Source organism: Peromyscus eremicus, chromosome 7 (assembly GCF_949786415.1).
Source record: "Peromyscus eremicus chromosome 7, PerEre_H2_v1, whole genome shotgun sequence".
Classification (NCBI taxonomy): Eukaryota; Metazoa; Chordata; class Mammalia; order Rodentia; family Cricetidae; genus Peromyscus; species Peromyscus eremicus.
The window spans coordinates 49,793,075-49,818,841 of record NC_081422.1 but is presented as its reverse complement, the minus strand read 5'-3'; the positions used below and the strand labels follow the sequence as shown (position 1 = coordinate 49,818,841).

At 50.1% G+C, this 25,767-nt stretch overlaps 1 protein-coding gene across 1 annotated transcript in view; it reads right to left on the bottom strand.

The window, feature by feature from the left end:
- The window catches only part of Tmem266 (transmembrane protein 266), an 86,222-nt gene that overhangs the window by 5,240 nt on the left and 55,215 nt on the right, over positions 1 to 25,767 (bottom strand). The window contains exons 6-9 of the mRNA XM_059266920.1: positions 18,171 to 18,227; positions 17,001 to 17,139; positions 14,591 to 14,706; positions 1,645 to 1,834 (exon numbers count right to left, since the gene is read on the bottom strand). Coding sequence (XP_059122903.1) covers positions 1,645 to 1,834; positions 14,591 to 14,706; positions 17,001 to 17,139; positions 18,171 to 18,227 — 502 coding nt within the window. The remainder of the gene's footprint in view (positions 1 to 1,644; positions 1,835 to 14,590; positions 14,707 to 17,000; positions 17,140 to 18,170; positions 18,228 to 25,767) is intronic.

Sequence of the window (25,767 nt, the reverse complement as noted above, 5' to 3'; positions counted from 1 at the left end):
CCAGGATGCGAGCTTATGTGGAAACACGACTGCAATGAAATTAGTCCCGGTGAGGCCATATTAGAGTAGGGCACACCTACACAAATAGGGAATTTAGACACAGACACAAAGAGATGCCAAGTAAAAATGAAAGCAGAGGCCGAGTCACGTGTCTACAAGCCAAGGATTGCCAACAGTCACCAAGAACTACAGAAGTGAGTGGACGGAACAGACAGGTTCTCCATCAGGGCGCTCAGAGGGACCAGCCCTACCAACAGCCTGATCTCAGACTCCTAGTATGCAAAACTGTGAGGCTATTTCGATTGCTCAGGTCACTCAGCTTATTTTGATACAGACATCTAACAAATGACCATATTACTCTAAGGGACTTAGGCATTTTCCAGAATGAGCACAGAGAACCAGTTAAGGTGTTATGTCAGGGAGTGACATGAAGGATTTTAGAAGGGCACTGTATACTGGTGGGGGAAGATTACTGGTTCCTCACACCTCCTGTGAGGCAATGGAGCTCGAGAGTACAGCATCCCACTCTGCTTGCCCTTTCTAGTTCTGTCCTTGATGCAAAGGGTGAAGTCATTCCTGGATCAAGCTGACTTTGGTGTCCTGAAGTCTAAGGTCTAGATGGCCCAACACCATCTCTTTCTGGCTGTGTGGCTGTTTTCTTTACAGCCCCGCAAGGAACTCTCTTGACCACAGGTAAAAATCTGGGTCCAGAGAAGCAAAATTGCCTGCCCAGGTGAGAGCTGCTTGGAAGAAGAAATGGCCTTTGCATCTTGCTCCATCGGTGCAGTGCCTGGCTGGGTACTGTTCCGGTACTGTCCCGTCCCCATTACTACTCATGTTATGGCCCTCAAATTTGCCCCATCTGCAAGGCTTAGGTCACAGGCTGTTCTGGTTTTCGGCCTGGACTTCTTTTCTGGGCTGTGGTAGGTGGCAGTCCACTAGGAGGGTCTCAGACCTCCAACTCGGAGCCTGGCTCTACCACGTGATGGTTAATGCTGGTTGTCAATTTGACAGGCTAATCACCTAGGAGACAAACGCCCGGGCACCGGAGGTTCTGTACTGAAGAGAGAACAATGAGAGAGTATCTGGAGTAGGTTAATTGAGGTTGGGAGACCATCCTAACAGCGGGTGGCTCGATCCCATGAGTTGAGGCTCCAGACGGGCTAGAAATGGAGAAAGCAACCTAAGTACCAATTTTCATCTGGTTCCTGACTGGAGCTACAAGGTGCCCACTCCGCCCCTGCCGCTTTCCGGGTTGATGGGCTGCGCTCTGTAACCGTCTGCCATAAAAACAAAAACAAAAAACCAAAAAAAGAAAACCTTCCTTCCTTTTATCAGGGATTTTTTGCAAGTACAAGGAAAGTAACAACTATGGACCTTTGAATGGGTTTCCCCGGATCTGAATAATTTTTAGTTTGTGTCAAGATCCCCTGGTTAGTTGCTCCCCCTGGGCTCTGGGAGGTAGTTCTGAGGGCGCTGACCTCTGAGTGCCACCGCAGGTCGGAGCAGATGAGAAGGTACAGACCTGCAAGAAGTCGCCCCAGCTCCTGGAATCCTGTGTCCCACCCAACCTCTGCGTGCAGAGCCCTGGAATCCGGTGAGGGAGGAACCCATGGGACTCTGGGGACCGGACCGTGGGCTCACCTTGAGCGGGCCTCATCTCCTCCACGATGCTCTCGGCTGCAGTCTCCTCGGCCCACGTGCTGGCCTCCACTACCTTGTAGCGGCTGCGTGGCTGGCTGAGCACGTGAGGGCCTTGCAGCGCCGCCTCCCGCTCGGCAGCCAGATCCAGGTCCTGCTGGGCCAGGTGCGCGCGCAGCTGCCGGATCTCAAACTGCAAGAGGCAGAAAGGTGGAGGGTGGGTGCGCTGGTGGGGTGGGGTGGCGTGGGAGTGGGGACGGGGTCCGCAGCCTCGCTAGGAGCTTTGCCCCTGGATGGCACACTAGGATGTGGGGATGAAAGGGCGGAGCCCCCAAAGGCAGGACGCTGGACTCCTTAGCGTGCTCTCACCAACACTAAACACACTAGAACCTTTTACAGTGAGTGCGAGCCCTTGTCTCGGATACTGTGGGGCCAGGCCCTACTCTAAGAAAATGGCTGTGACTAGAAAGACAATTGTAGTTTGTAGGAAGACCACTGGACCAGCGGTGAGGAAATCGGATTTGAATCCGCCTTTAACTACTTTGCGCCTCCAAGGAATAAAAAGGAAAGCTCTCTTCAGGTTGCTCCGAGAGGTGCTGAATGGAAGTCAGAAGACTCCCCACACCCAAGCTAGCACGACTTAAGCATTCTGGCTTCACATACATGCTGGTCCAGCTTCTTTGTCTTCCAGTAATATCCATTTCCGCTTCCACGAGTTGTGGGAGGTGGCTCTCCGCTAGATATTACCTGGATATGTGAGCTTGGGAAGGCCTTTTCACTTTCCTTGGCTTCAGTTTCCTGGTTTGTAAATGCAGTTTTATATCTCTGAGTTTTATGTCCCTTTCTGAAGATGTGGTAAAATAAAAATCTCAGCGGTAACACCATCAACACCATCATCATCATCATCTTCGTTAGAAAGCTTAGGAAGGCTTCTAAATGTCTCGTGTTTGTGACTGAAATGGGTGTCCACACTCCAAATCTTACTGGGACTTTTAAGTGTGTAGGGCAATGGTCTGTGTGTGCTAAACGGTAATGAGGATTCACTGCCACCTAGTGTTCAAAGTACACATTGTACCCCATCTAACCCAGCGAGGGTGCCAATGCTATTCTATTACCTACTTGTCCATGAGACCCCAAAATAGCCCAGACCCCTTGTTAGAATGTTAGACTTGCACCTCCAGCGGCCGCTTACAATCACCATGTAGGCAGTTTGCTTGGTCGAAACAGCACTCCACTGTCCCCCCAGACCTGTCCCTCAGCGTTTTTTTTAAGCTCATGTTAGCCACAGCCAAAAAATGTCCTCTCGGCATCCAACCCAGCCCTTAGTCCAGCTCCACCTGCAAGTGCTCTCCAGTTCTACCGCTGGCCATCGACTGACAGCTGCACACCCGCACATGGACTCTGGCCAACCTACATCAGATCATGACACCCTGTCCGTAAGTCTTAGTGGTTTACCACCTCACTTGGGAGAAAGCCCAAATTCCCTGCCCTTGGCTCCACAAGCCTCTGCACAGCCTGTTCCCTCAAGAGTCTGGCTGTTCTGTAAAGGCACAAGGTACTTTCCCAACTGCTCCCTCTGTCCCAGATCACATGGCTGACCTCCACTCAGAGGGCCTTACCCTGGTCTCCCACCTACCACCCTCAGTCACATCGGCCTCTGAAGCCTCACATCATACTGATTGCATTCAGCTACCTTTGTCTCCCTCCCTCCCTTTCTTAGACAAGGCCTCACATAGTCTCAGCTAGCTTCAGACTCCTTAAATTCCCAGTGCTTGGCCCACACCTTTTGAGTGCTGGGATGCTACTATGCCCTGGTTCCATGCAGCTCTGGGACCAGAGCCCAGGAACCCAGGGCTTCCTGCTTGCTAGGCAAGTACTCTGCCAACTGTGGCACACCCACAAGCCTGTTTTCATTTTTTATTTATTTTTATTTTATGTGCATTGGTGTTTGCCTGCATGTGTATCTGCGTGGAGGTGTCAGAACTCCGGGAACTGGAGTTACAGACGGTTATGAGCTGCCATGTGGGTGCTGGGAATTGAACCTGGGTACTCTGGAGGAGCAGCCAGTGCTCTTAACCACTGAGCCATCTCTCCAGCCCCCAATTCATTTCTTTTTGTGAAATAAGTAAAACGTGAGCACAGCGGAAAGCATTTACTCACACAGGAATGGCCTAGCAGTGATCTGGTGTGGGACAACACCCAGTGTTAATACCGGCAGGCTTCTGTCTGGGACCACTCATGTTTCCAGAAAGTTCATTAATCTGTCATTGATGGGACTCAGGTGAGTGCTCTGCACTGGGAGCTGGGACATCGCCAGGGAAGGGGACTTTCTCTTAACTCTTGTATCTTTCTCTTAACCCTGTATCTCTCTCCCCAGGTACCTGCCCAATCCAGAGCCTGGGTGCTGCACCTCTGGATTTCTCCAGAAGACAAACCCATGGCCTCTTTTAGGGTGGAGTCTGGCCTCCTGGCCAGACAAGTCTTGGAGTATTTTAAATTTTTGTATGGACTTTACCCAGTCCCCTTGCCCTGACATTCATTTCACACTGCACCCCTTCCTCCCAGAATCTCTGGGGTTCTGAGGGCAGAACTGGTGCCATTTTCCTCTCCTGTGGTCATGTCAGTCACGATTTTGTCCACTTTGCCTAAAGCCCTTGAAATCTGTCCCCTCTCTGACCCAACCTCCCAGGCTTGTCTCCTAAGTTCTACGCATTTGGGGTCTCCCTTACCTCTCTTAGTGGCATCTCATCTTAGTGTGATGCCATCGGGTGCAAATGTGTGGTTACAACACTCATTAGTTTACCTTTCACACCAACTGCCCCAGTGGTGTGCTGGTAGAAAAAGAAACAAAACTTTCATAGGTACCAAAAATGCCACGAGGAAACCTGCTACTTTGCATGCAAATTAATTAATTAATTAATTAAACCATGAAAGAAACTAACCTGAGTAAAATCCACTTAATTCACAGCGTATGCCACTGTCCGAACTGCGTTACACAAACCCATCTTGGTTGATTGCAAGCTATTAGCACAATGTCATGGGAAACTGAGAAACGAGAGTGATTGGTTCTTCTAAGCTCGTAAGAGCCGCAGCACACCAACGCCATGATCCCCTGCACCCTGGAAAGTATATGCAGAAGCACACAGACCTTGTCTGTGCTGTTGTGTATACCCAGGAGACACTCGGGGGCTGCTGAATAAATGAAGTAAAATTAGTTAGCTTCTTCAGCCCTGTGGTTTCAGACTAAGCCTAACTCTAGGTACAGCCTGAGCTTCAATAGCCCAAAGTAGAGACAAAGATTGTGCCACATACACTGAGCCCAGATCCTGGCCATAGACTGAGCCCTGATCCTGGTTATATACCCAGTATAGACTCAGCAATCTCAGCCTCCACTACTGGCCATACACTGAACCCTGACTTTGGTCACACATGAAAATGGGTCCTTGTTATACTTTATCAACCCCAACCTGGGTCTGATATGGACCCCTAACCCTGGCACAGTCACAGTCCTAACTCTTGACTCAAGACACTGGATCTCAACAACCCAGCAGTCAAATGGGGCTGTCAGTCTCAAGAGTGTGAGAAAATACAGCTTATAAATTTTATGGTGGCCTTTTCTGTAGGGAGCAGCAAGGGGCCACTTCTCTAGAAACAAGGTCCTGAAGGTCAATAACAGCCCATGAGGCAACCTTCCCAAGCTCTGTGGGGCTGGGAGCCCCCTTGCCTAGGCTGATGGGAACTTCCCATGGGCACATGCAGCCACTTTCTCCAAGGCCACGCATCAGAGCTGCAGGCCCAGCTAAAGGCTTCTGAGGCCCCTCTGAAGGGATGCATTATTGATGGCTTGTAATCGATATGGAGCTGCTCCGGGGAGTCTCCCTGGAATTCAGGCCAGCCAGCCGGAGGTCAGGGCCTGCCCAACCCAAGACCACATATGCTCAGAAACAAGTTTTGAACTGAAGATGTGAACACTAAGTCCATGTAGTTTTCTCATTCAGAAGTCAGGTAGGGGCCATGTTAAAATTCTGCATGCCTGCCCTGGCTTAAAGGTGAGAGTCCTGTGATCCCAGGGAAGAGATGACTTGTGCCACATTACCTCTGAGAAATCACAAGTCTTGTCCTGGAGTAGTGCCTGAGGCAGAGGGAGAATACAGGAGATTCAGGGAAAGGTTACCCAGCAGAGCATGTTACCATGGAGAGATGTTTTAGGGACCTCAGCCTAAAGAGCAACAGGAAACAGCTGAAAATTTCCACACAGGGCAGAGTTGTGGCATTAGTGTTGTGACCCAGAGGAGCGATCAGGGGCACCTTGCTGACAGCAGGCTGGAGAACGGGAGATGTGGGGATACCTACCGGGACCTACTGCAGTGGTCCAGACCAGAGATGGCCAGATTTGGACTATGATGAAGGAAATAAGAGGAAAGCGGGTGGGAGGTGGGGTGGGGGAGAAGTGAGAATGTCCCTACACAATATATATTGAAATGAGGGTAAGAGAGAGGGCAGCCTGCTAAAGAGGTAGCTGGGTTTTATTTTATTTTTTGTAGACAAGGGTCTGACTATGTAAACCAGGCAGGCCTGGAACACACAGTGGTCCACCTGCCTCAGTACTGGTGTTGGCAGGGGTAGGTTTTTAGATGCTGGGTGACTGGGTGCTATTTGGCTTCACCCTGAGTAAGAATGGCTGATTCGTTATGTGAGAACTACAGATGGGCCAGATGGCATTCCACTCTGGCCACTGGCTGAGACTGCCCGTGGGGGTTTCTCAGTGTGCCCCAGTGAGACCCTTAGGCACTGGCTCCAGACTCTTCTGCTACTTAACACTACTCCATACACCTCCCCCAGCTGACTGGAGGGTTGTTAGAGAAATGGCAGGCTGTTGTTAGTCAGATGAGTTAATTGAGGCTTGGAGGTGGAAGGAGCCTTCCGTGCTGGTGGGAAGGGGGAAGGGAAGGCCAGGACCACTAGGTGTGACGGAAGCAAAGCCAAAGATGGAGCCCTTGCCCTTGGCCTCCATCCTCTGCGACCTTGTGACAGGGAACTAGAGCCTTGAGGGTGAGATGGGGTGGGTCAGCTTGGCAGCAGCAGAACACCAGGTCCCCACAGGAACAAAGTCGGGCTTGGGGGAGGGGCTCTGAGCCCTTAGTCCATCCCTCCCATCACGCTGGATACATCCCTTGTGTCCTCTGGGCTTCACTTCACTTTCTGTACAGTTCAAGGCAAATGAACTCAAGCTGAGCTCTGAGTCTTGCCCTGAGCCCCAGCTTGGGGGCTGAGGCTAGGCTGGGGTAATGAAGTTCAGGATCAGCTAATTCTCAAGGGTTGTCATGAAGGCCAACCCTGCTGCTGATGACATAAGCCTTTCCCAGAAGACTGACTCTTTGAAGAATGATCACACAATCCAGAACCCTCACGCGCATCATCAACAGTGTGTCTGTCGCAGATGGTGAGACTGACTAGCCAGGCAAAGAAGCGGGGAGAAGCCATCACTTACAAGAAGCGAAAGCAGTTAATAGGGGCGGACGGATGTGTGAGTATTCAAGCTAACGCGTAAGGATCTAACATGATGAGTGATACTGTGAAAGCAAATGAGTCAGGGATGGTGACCCACACCCAGAATTGTAACAACTGAAGAACTGAGGCAAGAGAAGTGCAAGTTCAAGACCAGCCTGGGCTACGCAGTCCCTTAATAACCTTCCAGTGGAGAATGAGACTCAAACCACGATTTATGATACAATATCTGAAGGAATACTCAGGTAGTGTTACAGCAGTCTGGGCAAAGAGAAAGACAGAATTCTTGAGCTTCAAGATGGGAGGCGGGACTATAAACATATCAGAACTTACCGGTGCAGGAGAGGGACAGCCAATAGGAGGAGAGGGACAGCCAATAGGAGGAGAGGGATAGCCAATAGGAGGAGAGGGGCAGCCAATAGGAGGAGAGGGGCAGCCAATAGGAGGAGAGGGGCAGCCAATAGGAGGAGAGGGGCAGCCAATAGGAGGAGAGGGACAGCCAATAGGAGGAGAGGGGCAGCCAATAGGAGGAGAGGGACAGCCAATAGGAGAATAGAGCCTGAAAGACATGCAACACAATTGGAGAACGGGACAGAAGCAATAAATCATACAGCCGGGAGTGTAGCTCAGTGGTCGAGCATGTGCTCCGTGTGTTCATTAACCGCCCTCCCCCCCAAAAAAGACAAAGAAATCTAGCCCCAAACTTCACAATGCAATGGAAGCGATCAGTCGGCTCTATTCAAGAAAAAATAGGAAGAAAAAGAAAAAGAAACTTCTAGGCATGCCTAAACAGGGTTGGTGCACCCCCAACTCGGAGACCCCCTTGCAGTCAGTCTGCTAGAACCAATCAGAAATACCATGCCCGCAGGATCTCCAGAGCTCACGAGAGCCTGGCCTCTGACAAAGGTAGATGCACAGTGCCTTTGATGACAAAACAAAGCAAGTCTTCCACTAGCAAACATTACACAAAAGCCCGTCCCTAGGCTAGGGAGGAATTAAAGCACAGTCATGGCCCCACTTACTGTACATCATTAGCTAAGTACGTCTAATCAGAGAGCCCAACCTGGTCCACAGGAATCCGCCCAGAGGCCCAAAGTGTGCATTACTGGAGCAAACCAGGCCCTTCCTTCCACAGTGGCCACACCCAGCCTTCTCTGCCTTTAATGGGCTGGCTACGGAGTCCAATTGACACAGGCTGCAACCTGATCAATGCACACTTTGGCCTGCAATCGCGATGGCATCTAATGTAACAGCAATAATTTGGCTCCATTCTGTCCGTACCGTCTACATAGGCTGCCCAGCCTTCAAAGCCATCTGCTGCTGGGATGGCTTCCAATGTTTATCTCCATTAGGTTCACCATTGTTGGTAACAATAAAAATCAGGAGACGGTTGCAAACTAATGATTTAGGAGCAGGGTGAGGCTGAAATCGACCTTGGCCCCCTTCCATCCACTGTGGAGATGACTGGTAGATGGCCATAAATTTAAATTATAGTAAAAGGATAACATATGTTATTTCTCTGATGGCTAATTTTATCAGCTAAATAGGCTTGTCACTAAAGCTATCGGCTGTTTTACAAACCACTTCCCATGTTAAAATAATAATAATAATAATAATAATAATAATAATAATAATTTTAGTTCCCTCAGTGGAAATTTTGAAAAATCCAGGTAACAGAGGCTATTGTGCCAAAAAGGTGGGGCTGAAGACTTCTGCAGGGAAGGAACTCTCTAGAATGAGCCACTGTTGAAGCTGTATAGAACCTGTTTCCTGTTATCCGGTCCTCTGGCTGATTCTTTCAGTTCTGGGCACAGCCTCAAAGGTGAGTGCTTTGTACAGAGCTGAGGGCCTCACTCAGGATTCTCAGTACCAGGTCCAAAGGGAGGCCAGGATGACGGCCTTGGTTCACACCCAGCCCTCTGCACCCACAAAGTCTGCCCTAGCACATGAGCACATGGTGGTCTATCTCCCTACCTTTCCTGCCTCAGACATGTGTAGAGCTTGGGTAGAAATACTCATCTTTTTCTTGGGGAAACTGATCAGGGACACAGTCTGTTACAGGGAGGATTTTGGTGAGTGGGACTGTCCCTCCAACTATACAAGAGGGTTATGAGCCTATAAAACTCATTTTGTGGGTTTGGTGACTGTGTCGTGACTTCTTCTCTTTGGGGGCCCACAGGTCACTATCATTAGCATCTAGCATCTTTGAGCTATGTAAGATCTGCCAGTGAAATAGGGGAAGAAGCAATGCTACCACCTCCATGCCTGGCAAGTAAAGACTTGTGGCCAGTTCTCCATTCTCCTTTCTTCTGCCCTGCTGGGTGGAGAAGACCCAGAGGAGCCACACAATGGAAGGAGCCTGGGGTCAGAGTGACAGTGAAACAGATAGTTCCTTATGCTCTGTACGCCACAACCTGCTCTGGTAATAAGAATGACAAACACACTCCTCATGTGTCAAGTCTTGAGAGTGCTCTGTGTGTATGTATAAGCATTTGCATGTGTACATGTGCGTTATATGTACACATATGTGCAATGCATGGGGAAGCCAAAGGTCAACGTGTGGGTGTCTTCTTCATTCACTGTCTGCTTTACCTTTTGATACAGGGTCTCTCCTTGTTTCAGCTAGGGATCCTCCTTTCTCCACTTCCCCAGCACTGTGGGTATGTACTACAAACACAGCTTTTCACGTACGTGCTGGACATCTGAGCTCAGGTCCTCAGGCATTCATGACAAACATGTTTCATCCTCCTGCCCCAACTGTGGAGGTTTGATGCTGCAGCTAGCAGTACCCACCATTACTAGCCATGCCTTGTGCAGACACCCTATCTCAGTATGGAAATGACACTGAAAACTGGACTCAACCAGGTAAGAGCCAGCCTGTGGAAGCCTCAGTCTTCCCATCTGTAGAGAGATTAATAAAACCTAGCCTGACCATCTTGACCATCCAAGTCAAAAGACATCAAGTATTTGACAGTGCATTTGTAAATAATGAGCATTATGGAAGTCCATTCAGGAGCATTTGTACTCTCTCATCCATGAAGAGCCTCTATACGTGTCATTCAACTGAACTGCCCCCTCACAGCACCGACGCAATAACAACTCTGTTGCTGTCTCCATCTTTCCAGTGAAGAAGCTGTGCTCAGGGTTGAGGAGGGGCACAACTAGTTGCTAGTGGAGCAAAGGTAGGAACCAGCTCGCTGGCAACTCTTATAAGCACGTTTTTGGCACCTTGAAGTCTACCATCCATTGGATGCGTCTTTGGGGAACCGAAGCTTGTCCAAGGTCTAGGCTGTACTAAGGGGTGCACAGGTACCACAGGGCTCCTTAGAGGCTTGTCCCCTAATCACCCTACAGTGATCCCCAGACCCTCAGTATCTCCTCCAAATCTCAAGGTTAACGTGGCTGGGTAAAGAGAGTTCCACTTCCTTCTCATCCCCATGGGACTCAACAGAGGACAGACACTAACTCTCCAAGTGTACCAGGTCAGTCTGTACTCGTTTGGGCCAAGCACTGTGACAAGACCTGAAGGGCAAAGGGTGGACAGGCTGGGCTTGTGCGGTGTGTTTCAGAATTACAGCAGGAGCCTGAGCGTCAACAAGCGTGAGATCTCAGAAGCGGAGTGTAGGATGACTCAGAAAAATGTACTGCCACATGGACCAAACCACTAATCTAATGTGCCTTGATATTTGAAATGGCCAGGACCAAGGGAGAGAGAAGGTCCACACTGCCTCCCTGAAGGGCGGCCACCAGCCTCTTTTGGGATCGATGTGTCCATCATGGGGATTAGAACTCTGGCTGTATTCCAGTCAGGGGAAAAAACAAATCAGTCACTAGAGGCCCTCAAGCTGAGGGTTGTGGATCAGAGCACTCCACAGTCGCAGATTCGGACTGCGAAGAGCTGGCCAGGGCTCAGAAGCAAGAATGGACTACCATGTGTCCTCCCCATCAGGATCCTCTGCGCTCCCATTTCCTCACGGGACTCTGACGAATAAAAAGGTGTCGAGTGGTCAGAAGGGATCATGGGAACGAGAGAAGCAGAGAATCCCTGTCCAGACTTGAGCACTCATGTGGTTGGTGTGTGTGTGTGTGTGTGTGTGCGCGCGCGCGCGCGCGCGCGCGCGCATTACAAAGAGCCCAGACACTGGCATTTCCACTCTCACCCTCCAACTGCTGTGTGACACTCCCTTTTCCATGGACCTCAGCTTCCTCACCTGCTAAATCTTAGATTGGACCCACACCATCACCATCACACACCTCTCAGGTATGAAGGGCTCTGGGGAGTGGCCTGTGGTAAGAAACGAGATGCCACATGGCAATGAACACATGAATCTTTACAGTGGAGAAGCCTAACTGTCTCAGCGAGGTGGTCAGGCCAATATCAGTCCGACTGTGTGTCCCTGTCGCCCTTGGTGAGAACAGCACACCCGCAGACTTCCTTCCAAACAATATTACCAAGAGAAAAACTGCACCAAGTCTCGACAGGGAGACCCCTACCAAACACCCAGCCAGTGCCCTCAAAATCATCCAAGTCATCAAGACAGGAAAGAGAGAGACCGTCACAGAGAGGAGCCTAGGGAGATAGGAGGGCTGACATGAGACGTGGACCCTGGAACGGGATGTAGTTGGAACGATGTATCAGTACTGGTTCGTTCATTGTAACTAATGATACAAATACAAGACAGCAGAAATGGGTGACTCTGCCTAGGGTCTGTGGGAAATCTGTAAACCTAAAACGGCTCAAAAACAGCTTTAAAAAGAGAACTAAAGTGCATGAAACCAGGGCAAATATCTCTGTAAGTTTATTCAAAGGAGGAGCACCGGGACTGGCTGCCCTGAGGGGTGGGGAAGTGAAGCTGGGAGGGTGTTAAGTTCAAGGTCAGTGAAATCCCCATCTCCAAAGATCAATCAGTCGGTCAATCAATAACCAATCAAATAAACCAGAAACCTGTGTGTTTCCCCACATGTACACGTCAGTTTCTGTGTGTGAGGCACATATGAATTCCACCTGGAAAAGGCTCCTATTAAATACATTCTAGGAACTCGAGCTGTGGCCAAGACTAGAACGATGGTCTGGGGCAGGGCTAGGTGGACAGCAGGTCGGAGATTCTGGAAACACTCTCTAGATTATTGAGGAGTCTGGGCCAGTGCCTGCAAGGGGGCTGCTCTTCAGGCAGTGTCAATCAGGCTGCCCCATGCCTGACTTTGTGTGCAATGTTCTTTCAGGTTTTTGTTGGTGGTGGTGTTTTGGGTTTTTTTTTTTGAGACAGGGTCTCACTATGTAGCTTGGGCTGAGAACTCACTACTTAGACCAAGCTGACTTTGAGCTCTCAATCCTCCTGCCTCTGCTCTGGGTGCTAGTACAGGCACATACCACACACCACCAGCTCTGAGCAGTGTTTTCACTGAGCCCGAATAGAAACCACAGGATAAGGAATGGCCCCCAACAAGGTGGGCTGGGAAAGAAGAGCACCTAGATCTGTCCCTGACTCTAAGAGGGGGGGGTGCCCTGGACAATTTACTACTCAGATTTATTACCATAAATATCATATCATATAAACCAGGTATATGCAGGAGCGAGCAGGCAGTCTGAGGGAGCCCCCGTTAGTCAGTATTTAAATTTCATAACCACCCTTTGGGGATTTTCTTACCACCACCATTTTTTCAGGTTAACAAAACCAAGGTTCTATCAGCGTCCAAAGCCGCAAAGTCACTAGGCAACAGGGCTGGCTTGGAACTAAGTCTGTCCCTAATGGCCATTCTCGATCACCCACACCCTGGCTAACATCCACAGCCGACACATCTCCTCCAGGGCCTCTGTTGTGTGCTTGTCTCAAACTTGGGCCCACACTGCCATGCACTGCTGTCCCTGGCCTCTGGGGAGTGGGCTCCAGCTTTAAAGGGCAGTGGCCTGCTTCCCACTCTGTCTGTAGAAGCTGAGCCCTGCTCCACCAGGCCACCTCCCCACCGTCCCCCTGGGCCTGCAGGGACCCCAGTGGTCTGTCCCTCGCTGCAGTCTTAGCTAAGATGACAGGCTTCAGGTGCTTTTTAAATTCAAACAGCTCATTTCTGTTCATCTCGTTCCAGATGTCATTCCCTAGCAAGGATCTTCTTTATTTATTGCTCTTTCCTATACGACTCTGAGGGAGTTCCCTCCCCGGGACCCCGAGGAAAGAGCCTACATGTGGGGAGTGACTTGAACCTGCGTGGCTCAGGACACAGGCTATGTCGTGACTTTGCCATTAGAGTTTCCTCCTGGCCATGAAGCACATATGTGGCTGATGGCCGCTTGTGGTAGGGCTGTGCTCTCCGCTGGGCATCTGTGAATTCAGGAGGGGTGATGCAGCTCTATTTTCCTGTTGTTCAGGGGACCAAGAGCTCTCGGATCCACTTCCAGCTGGTTTCTGGGTGACACTTCCAGCTGTCCTTTCTCACTTTCCCAGACTCCCAGCCTAAACCCAGTGTGTTGCTATTACCCTGGCTTTCTATCCCCACCTGTCCCCTCCTATCCACCCCCTAGAAGCAACCAGAAAGATCCATGGAAAATTAACATTTCCACAGAGCCACTTTCTCTTTTCCCAGATGCCTTGATCAGCCCAGAGCCCCTCCAGGCCCACCCCTACCCTCCTGCTGCCTTTCCTAGCTCACAAGGCACATGGCCTCTGAAGCCCAGCTCAGTCCCCAGTCTCACACTGGAAACTGGGCCTCGTGCCTGCTCTCCCAGATGGCTTTGTTCAGGCCAGCTCCTCTGCCAACATCCCACACATGCACCACGGCCTACAGGGTCCCCGTGAGGCACGCATGACACCAGACTGTCTCTGCATAAGCTTTGGCCACCAAGTGCTGGTACCCCAAGCTCCCATGAGGAGAGAACTGGCCTGTATCCCATTTGGAAAGGAGTTTCTGGTGCCTAGCTCAAGTGCAGCACAGAGCAGGCCCCTGATGGCCAGGCTGGGCACACTGGTGAGGGAATGGGCGAGAGCGGAGAGTCAATCTCTTCAGAGCAGAATCCCATATGGACTGCCATGGTCCAAGGGGCCCCTGGACAATGTGCTGAGGGTTGGGTCCACAGTGGCTCTTCCAGTCTCTCAAGTACACTTTGTAAGAACAAAAAGGCCATGTTTCTGGAGTACAGAAAAAGAATTGGCTCATGGGCAGACATCCCAAGGGGATGATGTGAAGATGCTGCGTGCACAGTCCTGTGGGGATATTTCCAAGGGTCGACATGTGGTGACATTCCACAGCTTCCCACACTCATCTACTGAGGAGTCAAAAGAAACCCTGAACACACATTTACTGAGATCTGCAGTGAATGGAGCCTGGCCTGGGGCTGGGGCACAACCAGAAGCTAAGTGATGATGCACAGCCCCTAAGCTCTGGCATCCTGGCATTCCAGGGTCCTCAGCAAGGCCTGGACAGAGATGGGTAGATCTGAAAATGTTACCCCTTGCTCCTGACAGATTTGCGTCAGTCTCTCCAGCTGCTCCTCTTGGATGGCCTTGGCCTTCTCGTACTGCTGGGTAACCATCTCCACCTCCAATTTGACTGGCAGGACGTAGGCTGGAAGACAGAAGGAGCCATGTAAAGAACTGGGCCAGCAGCTGGGCTGGGGAGAGGCAAGCCCAGCGTTCAGCCAGCAGCAGCTTCAAAGCCCAGACTTCATTTGTGGGGTGGGGGTGGGGCTGGTGCCCAAAGCATCCAGAAAGTACCTAGGGGCCACAACCTGAACTCAGTTCTTTCTTTTCCATAGTGACAGAGCCCTGGATTTTTGGTATAACTTCTAAGAAGAATGACTATAGTCTAGCTTCTGTTATAGTTACAGGTGGCCATAAGACAAATTCTGGCAGAGTTGGGGACCTCAGATCCTGCAGGCATAAGGTATAACTGAAACGTAGCCTTTTTGGTTTCTGGAGATAATCCAACAATAAAGGCTAGATCTGATGTAGGCAGAAGGAAGGTAGACAGACAGATAGACACCAGTTAGTTGGAGGGTCTCCTTTTGCCTTGTTCCTTCTCCCTCTGTCCTTCCTGTCTATGGTGAGGGTTGTGGTTAGCACTGGTACAGCCATCTTGGACCATGAGGTGACTCTGAGAAGTAGGTTATGTGCAGCACAGCAACAAAGTAGAAAGTATATTCAGAACACTGAGTAGAGAGCAAGTGCCATGTTACTACCTACATGTGGCGAGTGACATCTGCCACTCACTTTCTGCAGACTTCTGTAAGAGAGAAGTAAGCTTGAGCTTTGTGCGAGTCAGTGCAATTCTGGGTCTCGGTTACAGGTTATCCTGCTCATGATGCACAGTGAGATGCCGAAGAGAAAGCCGGGGCTCTGAGTATGGGGTCCCCATGACTTCTCAGCTAACAGTAGCCCCACAAGCTCTGCCCTTGGGAGGTCTTTGGGCTTAGCAGCTCTAGGATCCACAAGAGTCTCAGAATCAACTCCACATCTTGACCTTGACCTCTGCACTTTACCCACCAGGGGCTCACACCTTTCAAAGCCCAGCCCTTTCCAGTTTTTCAGAACGTACTATATTCTAGACCTCTCCAACCCCATCCCTGAGAAGAAGGACAGAATGAGCACCTACAGCTTCCCACCTCCAAGCTGTCCCTAACTGCCGTTGCCTGGGCTGTTGCAGAGACCAGTTCATGCCTAGGGTGAGAACAAAAACTAGCAAGTGTGAACAGAGGAGAAGATGGTTCAAAGGGGCTTTCAGCCTCCACTAGTGAGGGGTGTGCAGCCATCGGCAGCTAGCAGGATCTAGAGGCGCTGTTTCTGCCCTGAGGGGAGCAGATGTTCTCAGAGACAGAACCAAGAATAGGACCTGAGCAGGAGGGATGGATCAAACAGCCAAAAAAGCACTGAGGTGGTGTGTGTGTGTGTGTGTGTGTGTGTGTGTGTGTGTGTGTGTGTCCATGTCCTGGGCTTCAATCATGGTTCTGAGCACCATTCACAGTGTGACCTTTACTCTTCTTTGACTTGGTTTCCCCATCTGTCAAATAAGGAGAGTGTGTTGGATGAGCTCTTCAAGCCATCCCAGACTTCCTAAGTTGAGTAGATCCCCCACATTCCAGTTTAATGTGTATTGATGCTGTATTATAATGACAGACACAGCCAAGCCTGGAAAAGAACCACTGTCCTCCTTTCATAGGTGGGGAGGGTGAGAGGCTGTCCTCTCACAGACAGAAGACCCAGGACGGCCTCCTGCCTGCCTTACACCTGCCAAGCAGACACTGTTGAAGGAACTCACTACCACTGCAGCCAAAATTCAGGGCTGGAAAGAAACTTAACAGCTATTGTAGTGATTCTAAACTGTGTTCCGATTGTATAAAGGTTAAAAACCTTCCTTTTTAAGAAAAGAAAAGGGAAAGTGCTGTGGGATGGTCTGTATGTCAAATGTGTTGCTGATTGGTCAATAAATAAATCACTGATTGGCCAGTGGCCAGGCAGGAAGTATAGGCGGGACTAACAGAGAGGAGAATTGAGAGAACAGGAAGGTGTCACTGCCAGCCGCCACCATGACAAGCTGCATGTGAAGATGCCGGTAAGCCACGAGCCACGTGGCAAGGTATAGATGTATGGAAATGGATTAATTTAAGCTGTAAGAACAGTTAGCAAGAAGCCTGCCACGGCCATACAGTTTGTAAGCAATATAAGTCTCTGTGTTTACTTGGTTGGGTCTGAGTGGCTGTGGGACTGGCGGGTGACAGAGATTTGTCCTGACTGTGGGCCAGGCAGGAAAACTCTAGCTATATCCGATAGTCCTTTGAGGTCTCTCTCAGGATGAGGAGAGGGCATGCAGGTCCTTGGGAATAACTGGGCAGCTCCTCACTGACCCCCTCTCAGGCTACTTACCATCAATGACCCTCTTCACTCGCCAGATTCGGAACATGATGATGAGGCTGATAGCATCCCAGGGGCTTCTGGGTCCATTAGCCACAGTGGATGCCACCATCGGGGCCAAGGACAAGATGATCACAGCCCCATCAAACACCTGAGGAAGAAGAGTACTTTAGTGTTCCTGATCAGGCTGTGTGGCAGGCTGGAGAGCAGCCAGGAAGGCCACTGCTGAAGGCCATGTTCTCTAGGTAGCCTGCCTACCAGAAGATCATCCCATCTCCAGCTGCCTGCGCTCACTCCCTCTGAGAGGCCCTCTTCCTCCAAGACACGATCAAGCATTCTTCGTACTTCTCATGACCTCAGCCATCCTCCAGCGCTAATTTTGGACAACCTGAGGCCTGCATCCCATGTCCTAGACCCTGGGCAGAGACTGAAGTGACTCCCTCACTGACAGGATGGGAGCTGATGGCCATAGGGGCCTCTTTATCTGTGGGTGGCAAGAACCCAGGGCCAGTGTGTCACCTCTCACAAGTGCAGTCTTTAACGTGGCAAGAGGACAGAACAAGGAGAGGAGAGGTGTAGTCCACATGGTTAAGCCTTGGGCACTGGCTTTCTCTCTACTTGCCCCAGCCAGGCCTTGTGTGGGCCTCTCCGAGGCCAGGCCCTCTGTGTAGGCTCCCAGGTTTGGGCTCAAAGAGGCTAGAATACAGACATAGAGGAGAGGGAGGAAAATGTAGCTGGCACTGAATACCTACTACACCTAACCTGGCCTTGGCCTATTGCACAAATCACTGGCAGCCACTGGGCCTCCAGCACTACATGTAGGGACCTCTCCACACACCCCAGCCCCCATCTCCCTGAAGCAGTGTGGACACCCAGGCTAAGAAGAGAGGTCACAGTTTCTCAGAGCCACCACTGGGTAATTCTAGAGTAGATTTATTTGTTATTGGATACATCTCTCAGGCTTTTCAGATTGATTCAACTTGAACCGTATATGTTTTGTGAATCTCAAGGGAAGTTTCAAAGAAAATCCTTTTGGAAAATGTCTGGATTTGCCCCCTCCAAGCCTCCACTTCCTCCCATTCCACCCAAGTGGCACCCCTGTGGTCAGATGCATGCTGGACAGAGCTCCAGGTGAGGCAACATTCCGAGCTTCTAGGATCTGGGGATAGAAAATAGTCATACCTCTATTTTGTTTTCGATGTAATCCCAGATCCCCAGCACCACAATCCGTAGAACAGTCTGAGGACGAGAGAGAGAGAGAGAGAGAGAGAGAGAGAGAGAGAGAGAGAGAGAGAGAGAGAGAGAGAGAGAGAAGGAGGAGAAGATTATTATTCTCTTAGCAAAGAAGGTTCCAGAGCTCAGATCTGGAGCTCTGTTGTCTCCATGCTCAATAATAACAAGCTAAGGTCTTCACCATCCCCTGTTCAGTCCCCAGTCGACACCCTCCCTATCCGCACTACAAGAGCCCAGTTTCAGTACAGTGGTGGCCTTGTCCTTTGTGGTCCCCTCTGTCCTCAGTCCTTAGGCTCGGCTCTCCACCTATCTGTGTGCTATCCCCTGGGTATCCCTTATACCAGACTCATGCAAAGCCCTTCAATACTCAAAGCACATACAGGATACACTCCAAACCCCTTAGATGGATGGTACCCAAGACCCTGCATCCCTCTTCAGCATCATCTCTTGCCATCCCGTCATGACAAAACCACTCACAAATCTGCAGACTCTCTTCTATTACCTGTCACTGCGTCATGGCAAAGGGTGAGAGCTGATTCTCTCCATATCTCTCTGTCCTGCACTAAGTCTTCAGCATGGCCACATAGCTAAAGATGACATCTCCCAGCTTTCCTCGTGCTTGGGAGGGGCCATGTGACTAAGTTCTGGCCAATGGCTGATGAGGAGAAGCACCATGTATAATTTTGGGGCTGTGTCCTTGAATAGACCTAGCTCTGCTCACTTTTCCTTTCTCTTTCTTCTAGAATGTGGGTGTGTAGGCATGGTGGTACCTTCTTCAGTAAAGAGGGGATAGGGAGAGAGGTGGAAGCCTGCTGGGTCCTTACCAGCTCCAAGCCCACATATCTGTCTTAACTCCTAACTCAACAAAACCCGTTCCTCCAGCCTTAACTACAGGAGTAGGAAGAGTTCTGGGCGGGAGCGGGAGTGTTCCAAGATCTCTTAAAAAGTCACACACAATAATGGCTGCCTGTGTCTTTGAGAAATCTCTTCTTTGGGTATCACTTTTCTCTTATGCTGGAGAAGTGAGTTCGATGACCGTTCCAGACATGGATGAGAATAACACCTGCCATCTAGGCTCTGCCACTGAGAGCCAGATGCTGCGCCAGCCCCCCTCCCATGGGAGTCTCGGGAGATTGAAGAAGCTACCCAAGGTCCTCAGCAACTGAGGGAGGCTGCTATTTGGAGCGGAGGTTTCTTTTTCTACAGGGCGTACTCAAGCTGAGTAGAAATACCACATACTTTCCCGGCCTCTTTTCTTGCTGCCTGTTCCCTCACACACTGCCTGACTTGAAACGTGGTACTTTCCTCTTTTGAATCCATCTTCAACTTCTGGGGCTTCCCTGGCAAAAAGGCCCAGACTGGGGGGAAGGAAATGACCTAAGCTGAATATGATCAATGGGATGGCTGCTGTTGCCACAGTTACTCATTTTTAAGCACCGACCGCTGTGAGACACGACACACGGAGTTTACCTTTTCGGTGCACGCCTGCAAAATTAAATATGCACGCGTGTGGCAATCACCACCAGACCCTTAACACAACCGTCAGCGGAGATCTGCACCATTCCACAATAATGCCATGCTCCCGGCCCCTGACCATCTCCAATCCATCTTCTGCGTCTATGATTCCACTCCTCAGGAGCCTCACTCGGGAAAAACTGTTACACTTCTTCAAAAGCAAAGCTGGGGACGTGGTGGTGCGTGCCTCTAAGCCCAGCTTTTGGAAAGTTGAGGCAGGTGGGTCTCTGAATTTGAGGCCAGCTTTCTCTACATAGCAAGTTACAGGCCAACCAGGGCTACATAATGAGACCCTGGATCAAAATAAAATAAGGCTGGTCTTAGATGAGAAGTCTATAGAATGTAGGTTAAGGATGTGGGGAGGGGTGTGGCCAGGCATGAATGAGAGGCAGGGGAGGAGAGGGCAGCAGACAGCCCATGGGGCCCAGGTATCCCAGGAAGGAAGTGGGCATCTAGCTTTGCTGACCACTGTGGTGTCAGGGAAGCAGGAGGAGCAGTTTGTGCGTGACCCCCTGCTTGACCTCTCTGGTGGTCCGTTTGTGCACCTGACCTCCAGCTCTGGGAGACTTGCTTTCCTAGGCCAGCAGACACTGCAGCAAAGACACCTGTGAGAGGAAGGACTCAGGGCACACTTTGGCAAGCAATGTCCCCGACTCAGCTGCTTCCAGTTGGGGTCAAAGCCAGAGTGAAAATCCAGCTCCACAACATCCCACCTGCTGCTGGCTCAGGCCCCACAGCATCCTTCCCTCTGCAAATATCTGTGCTGTGTACATGGACCAAAGGACCTGCCCCATCACCCCCAAAACCTAGCACATCCTACATCTCTGAAGATATGCTTCTCAACATGCAGGGACTCTGTTCCAGCAACATGGTGTGTGTGTGTGTGTGTGTGTGTGTGTGTGTGTGTGTGTGTGTGTGTGTGTGTGTTTAAAACACCAGATTCCTGGACTCCCAGGGAGACCCAGGACACTAGACTCTGTGTTCGAGGCCTAGACTATGCTTTATCAACAGGGCTGAGGCAAAACTCCAGTGCAGAGCTCTGGGAGAAGGTGCACTTTCCAGCAGCCTGGGAGAAGGTGCACTTTCAGCCCTGGCTGCTTCTTTCCCATGGTGGCTCAGATCAGCAAGGCAGGGAAGAATCTTGCCACACCTCAAACAGGATCCATTTGGTATTTATTATAAACCAAGCTCCTGCTCCATAGGATGGGTGCAGGCACTGAGGTTCAGGGGGCAGGTAAATCTTCCGGTGCCTAGGCCTGCCTCCTGCCTCACCTTTTTTCCATCAAGCCTGGCTCATGAATCCAGAGGGAGGAAATTCTGACTTTGTGTGGGGGCAGAAAGGGAGGGGTGGAGACCTCAGCTTTGCATCTGGTCCAATGGCAGAAGGCCTCCTGCCCGTTTGTGGCTTGAGACCCTCCCTATGGGGGAATCAGTTTGAAGATCATAGTGGATAGAGGAAGACGTACCTGCTAGAATTGCATCAGCTTTGGGCAGTTTTAAGAGGTGCTCCTCCTGGCTCAATGCTTCCTGAGCAGAGCTGGGCAACACCCCAGTCCCCAGGCCATGGCCTGCTTCAGCCTGGTGGGGTTGGAAGTGAGTGGTCCCTGGGTCCCTGAGCTGGAGATGATCCTGGGGGGGATGCAGATCTTGGACAAATTTTCCTTGGGGTTAAATGAGAGCAGTGGGAGGAAGCCCTGAATCAGGGTCCAACTTACACAGACTAAAAGGAATGTGGGTGTGGTGGCTGTCACCTTGACCACAGCTGGAACGAACTAAAACCCAAGCAGCTGAGCACACCTGTGAGGGATTTCTCTTTATTGGGTCATTTGAGGTGGGAAGACCCACCCTAAATCTGGGCCACACCTTCTGGTGGCAACCCATATAAAAGGGCAGCAAGAAGGATGCTTTTGCTTTTTGCCTGCTTGCCTTTGCTCTCACTGGCAAGTTCATCTGTCCTGATGCTGTCATTCCTTCCTTCTATTAGAGTCTACTTCTTTGTGATTCCAACATGTACTGAAGACTGAGACATCCAGCCTTGGGAACTGAACAACTATTAGATTCTTGGACTTTCCATTGGGGACAGTCATTGTTGGACTAGCCAGACCACAGCCTGTAAGCAACTCTAATAAATCCTCTCTCCCCTCTCTCCTCTCTTTCCTTTCTCCTCTTCCCTCTCCACCTCTGTGTGTGTGTGTGTGTGTGTGTGTGTGTGTGTGTGTGTGTGTTCACCCCATCCGTATTGTTCCTCTAGAGAACCCTGACTAATACAGTGGGAAACGCTGCAGAAGAAGAAACTTAATCAGTCTTGAGCTTTCTTAAAGTAGAGTTCTAGGGCTAGAGAAATGACTTCATGATTAAGAGCACATCCTGAGTTAGCAGCTCACAACTACCTGTTGATTGGACATTGGCTGCCCTCTTCTGGCCTCCCTGGGCACTACACTCAGGTGCACAAACCCAAACTCTGAGACATACACATAAAATAAAATGTCTGTGACAAGGATCTTTTGAGAAGGAACACAAAAACATATCATCACTCCCTGTAGCTTATTCCATCTAGATCCCTGGAGACAGGGCTGGTGACCTGATAGACTGCCTTCTCCCAGGGTCCAAAGGCTGCATCCAACCAGACATAGCAGCTGACCCCTGCAGCAGCCCTGAGCTCTCAGGCAAGCTGACCTCATTGTCTCTCCTCACACTGGTGCATGACTCCTGGCTATTTTAAAGGTGTGTGTTCAAGGCTTACAGGGGAAAGCAAGGGGCAGCAGGCATGTGATTGTGTGTCTGCCAGTTAAGTGGCTGACATTGACAGGGCACTCACAGTGCATGGAGCTGTGTCCCAGACCTTGCTGAGCAGAGGACGGGCAAGGCTTTAGAGTTCCAGAACTTCCTCTCAGCATAGAACATTTTCAAGTCTAAAAATTAAAATAAACTATCCCTTATGGACCACATGTGTCCACGGAGCCGCTGACTCAACAAAGGCATCTCTAGTGAATCTGTTGGAACTTGTCTTTAGCCCCTGATGCCAAAGTAAAATGGTCCCAGGTTACCCACGAGCCCCTGATGCCAAAGTAAGACGGTCCTGGGGTTACCCACGAGCCCCTGATGCCAAAGCCCTGGAGTGTCTTGTTTGGCTCAGGTTTACAGGCAGTTTGCGTGCTAGCAATTGCCCTGCTGGAAGAGCACTGTTTCTAGGGCAACCCCCTTCTTCCCTTTCCACCCCCACACCCCCGGACTTTCCTTCCATCTCCCTGGCTACATTTTCCCAGCTACATTCGAAGGTTTCTACATCCTCTGCCCACACCAAAACCGTCTCCCAGGGCTGCTGCCTCTCTTCAGTTCCCTGCACCCTTGCCTTTACCCACCTCCAGTTCCCTGAAGCCCCAAACTCTATGTCTGCAGCCTAGATGTCTCTCCTGATTACCTGTCCCCTCACTGACTGAGCCAGACCCTCAGAGACCTCTGCTTCCTATCCCTGTGCCCATACTCTTCCTGCCCGCCCTCTCTCCATCCATTCCCTGTTCCTTTAACTCTCCCTTCTGACGACTGCCTTTCTGGCTCAGAGTCCTAGTCCTCTGGCTGAATCACCCTCCTAACTGCTCTGTGAATTCCTGTCCTGACAACCTCCAACCCTGACCATGGCCCCAGAGCTTCATCATGACCCCTTTGCCTAGCGCCTCAGCAGCTCCCACTTGCTACAAGGGGTATGGATCTCTCCAAGCCTGGACCCTCTCCCTCACCAGCTCTCCAGACACCAGTTCTAGCTAAAATCCCTGACTTCAATGTGTCATCTTGTATCATAAAGACTGATGTTTCACATGTGTACATGTGGTCTCTGTGAACGGAATAAACAGAACAGCAGGAATCATCCAGCTCCTGATAGCCTGACAGATATTCATTAAATCAGTAATTTCAGCTAAAGGCATTTCCTAGTGAATCATAAAATATTCCTCAACTCAGAATCTGTTTTCTTTCTTTTTTTATAATTTATTTTTATTTTACTTTCACGAATGTTTTGTCTGCATGTATGTCTGCGTGGGGGTGTCAGAAGCCCTGGAACTGGAGTTACAGACAGTTGGGAGCTGCCATGTGGGTGCTGGGAATTGAACCTGGGTCCTCTGGATGAGCAGCTAGTGCTCTTAACTGCTGAGTTATTTCTCCAGCTCCAGAATCTGTTTTTTATTTTAGAGTTCCTGGTGTTGATCTCCTTATGAGGCATCCCTTTATTTTGTTTTCAAATGCTTTGGGATATTAAAAACCACTCGAGGAAACAGCAGTGGATCCAGTTCCTCTGTAAGTCAGCAAGCCAAAAGGATGGCATAGTTTGAGCACTGGTTATGGCTGGCTGTCATGGAGTGAGTTGCTGGATGTTCCTGGACAGATACCAACACTGCACTGCTCTCAGAGAAGAGGACATCAAAACTGGGTTTTTCCTTTTGAAATAAAGATGATGAGAAGGATAGGGGGACCGGCGGTGATGGCGCACGCCTTTAATCCCAGCACTTGGGAGGCAGAGGCAGGTGGATCTCTGTGAGTTCGAGGCCAGTCTGGTCTATGGAGTGAGTTCCAGGACAGCCAGGGCTACACAAAGAAACCCTGTCTCAACACAGCCCTCCTCAAAAAGAAAAAAAAAAAGAAAGAAAAGAAAAGAAAAGAAAAACCACGATAGGGAATAGCTTAGTAAAATGCTTGCCATACAATCATGAGACCCTGAGTTCAGTTCTCAGCAGCCAGGCATAGCGTTTGTAAGCTCAGTGCCGGCGAGGTGGAGCCAAGCAGACTCTGGGGTTCCCTGTGCAGCCAGGCTAAGTGGTAATAGCCAGGGAGAGGCCCTGTCTTAAGAAAACAAGGCAGACAGCTTATAAAAAGACTGTCATGAGGTTGTCCTCTAGCACCTCTGTGTGCACACCAATGTGTACACACACACCTATGCACCTGCACACACATGTATGTACATACACATGCATACATATGCAAAAAGATAATATTTCTCAAAGAATAAAGAGGTTTCTAAGATGTCAGTAAAATAGAGTAAGTGTGTTGATACACATCATTCAGATGAGTACATAAAACCAGGTAAGCATGCTCCCTGTTAGCCAGGCCATTTCTATTTGGCTTTTATACTTAGAATACACTGAGACATGTTTGAACTTACTTAATTCACCTAAAAAATTGCCCAGCAAAGCAATGGAGTCCAAACAACTTCTGTCTCTCCAGGAACCATCCCACAGCAGCAAAGAAAATACAGGGGAATGTCCGCTCTCGCAGCTACAGCTACAAGGCTTCTTCCCTTTGTGAGAAGGGAGTCGATGCAGAAACAGTAAGTGATTCGTCAGTGTGACAGAAGGCAAAACCCAGCGCGGGAAGGGAGGGAAGCCGTGGGGAATGCTGGCCAGCTCAGCAGTCTGGAGTGCACGGGGCAAGGTCAGGAGCGGGAGCTGGTTTTCAAGATTGCAAAGAACAGTTGTTTAGCAGGTCCCTCATGTGAGCCAACCAGGCCATGGGTTCATGTCTCCTGTGGGGAACCCACACCAAGGCAGGAGGGAGAAGGGCCGCTGGACATAGGTGAAATTAACAGTGGTTATCTGTGGCTGGTGAGGCTATAAAGAGAGGTTTGTTTTCTTATCTGGGCTTGTTGATTTTTTTAAACTGATACATAGGAAAAATCATTCTTATAAACAGTAAACCAATTCTTTTCTATATCAGGCTGCTCAGATGAAGTCTCTGAGATGGCCTGGGTATAAATGAGGCACAAGCAGTTATCAAGGCTGTCTGCTCCACGGCTTCCCAACCCCGTCTCAGCCTAATCCTGATGGCTGAATATCAGGTCCAGTTTGCTTCCAAGGCCAGGTCAGCAAGGATGCTCTCCTAGGAGAATGCTGTGTAGTTAGAACATTCCAGATCTGGGTTTGTTTCTAGCCTCAGAGATGGAAGGGGACAGCCACTGTTGTATCCACAGCCCAAGCATAGCACTGTTGTGATTCCTGGTCCAGAAACCTGGTAGATGGCCATCGACATGGTCTTGCAAACTTCT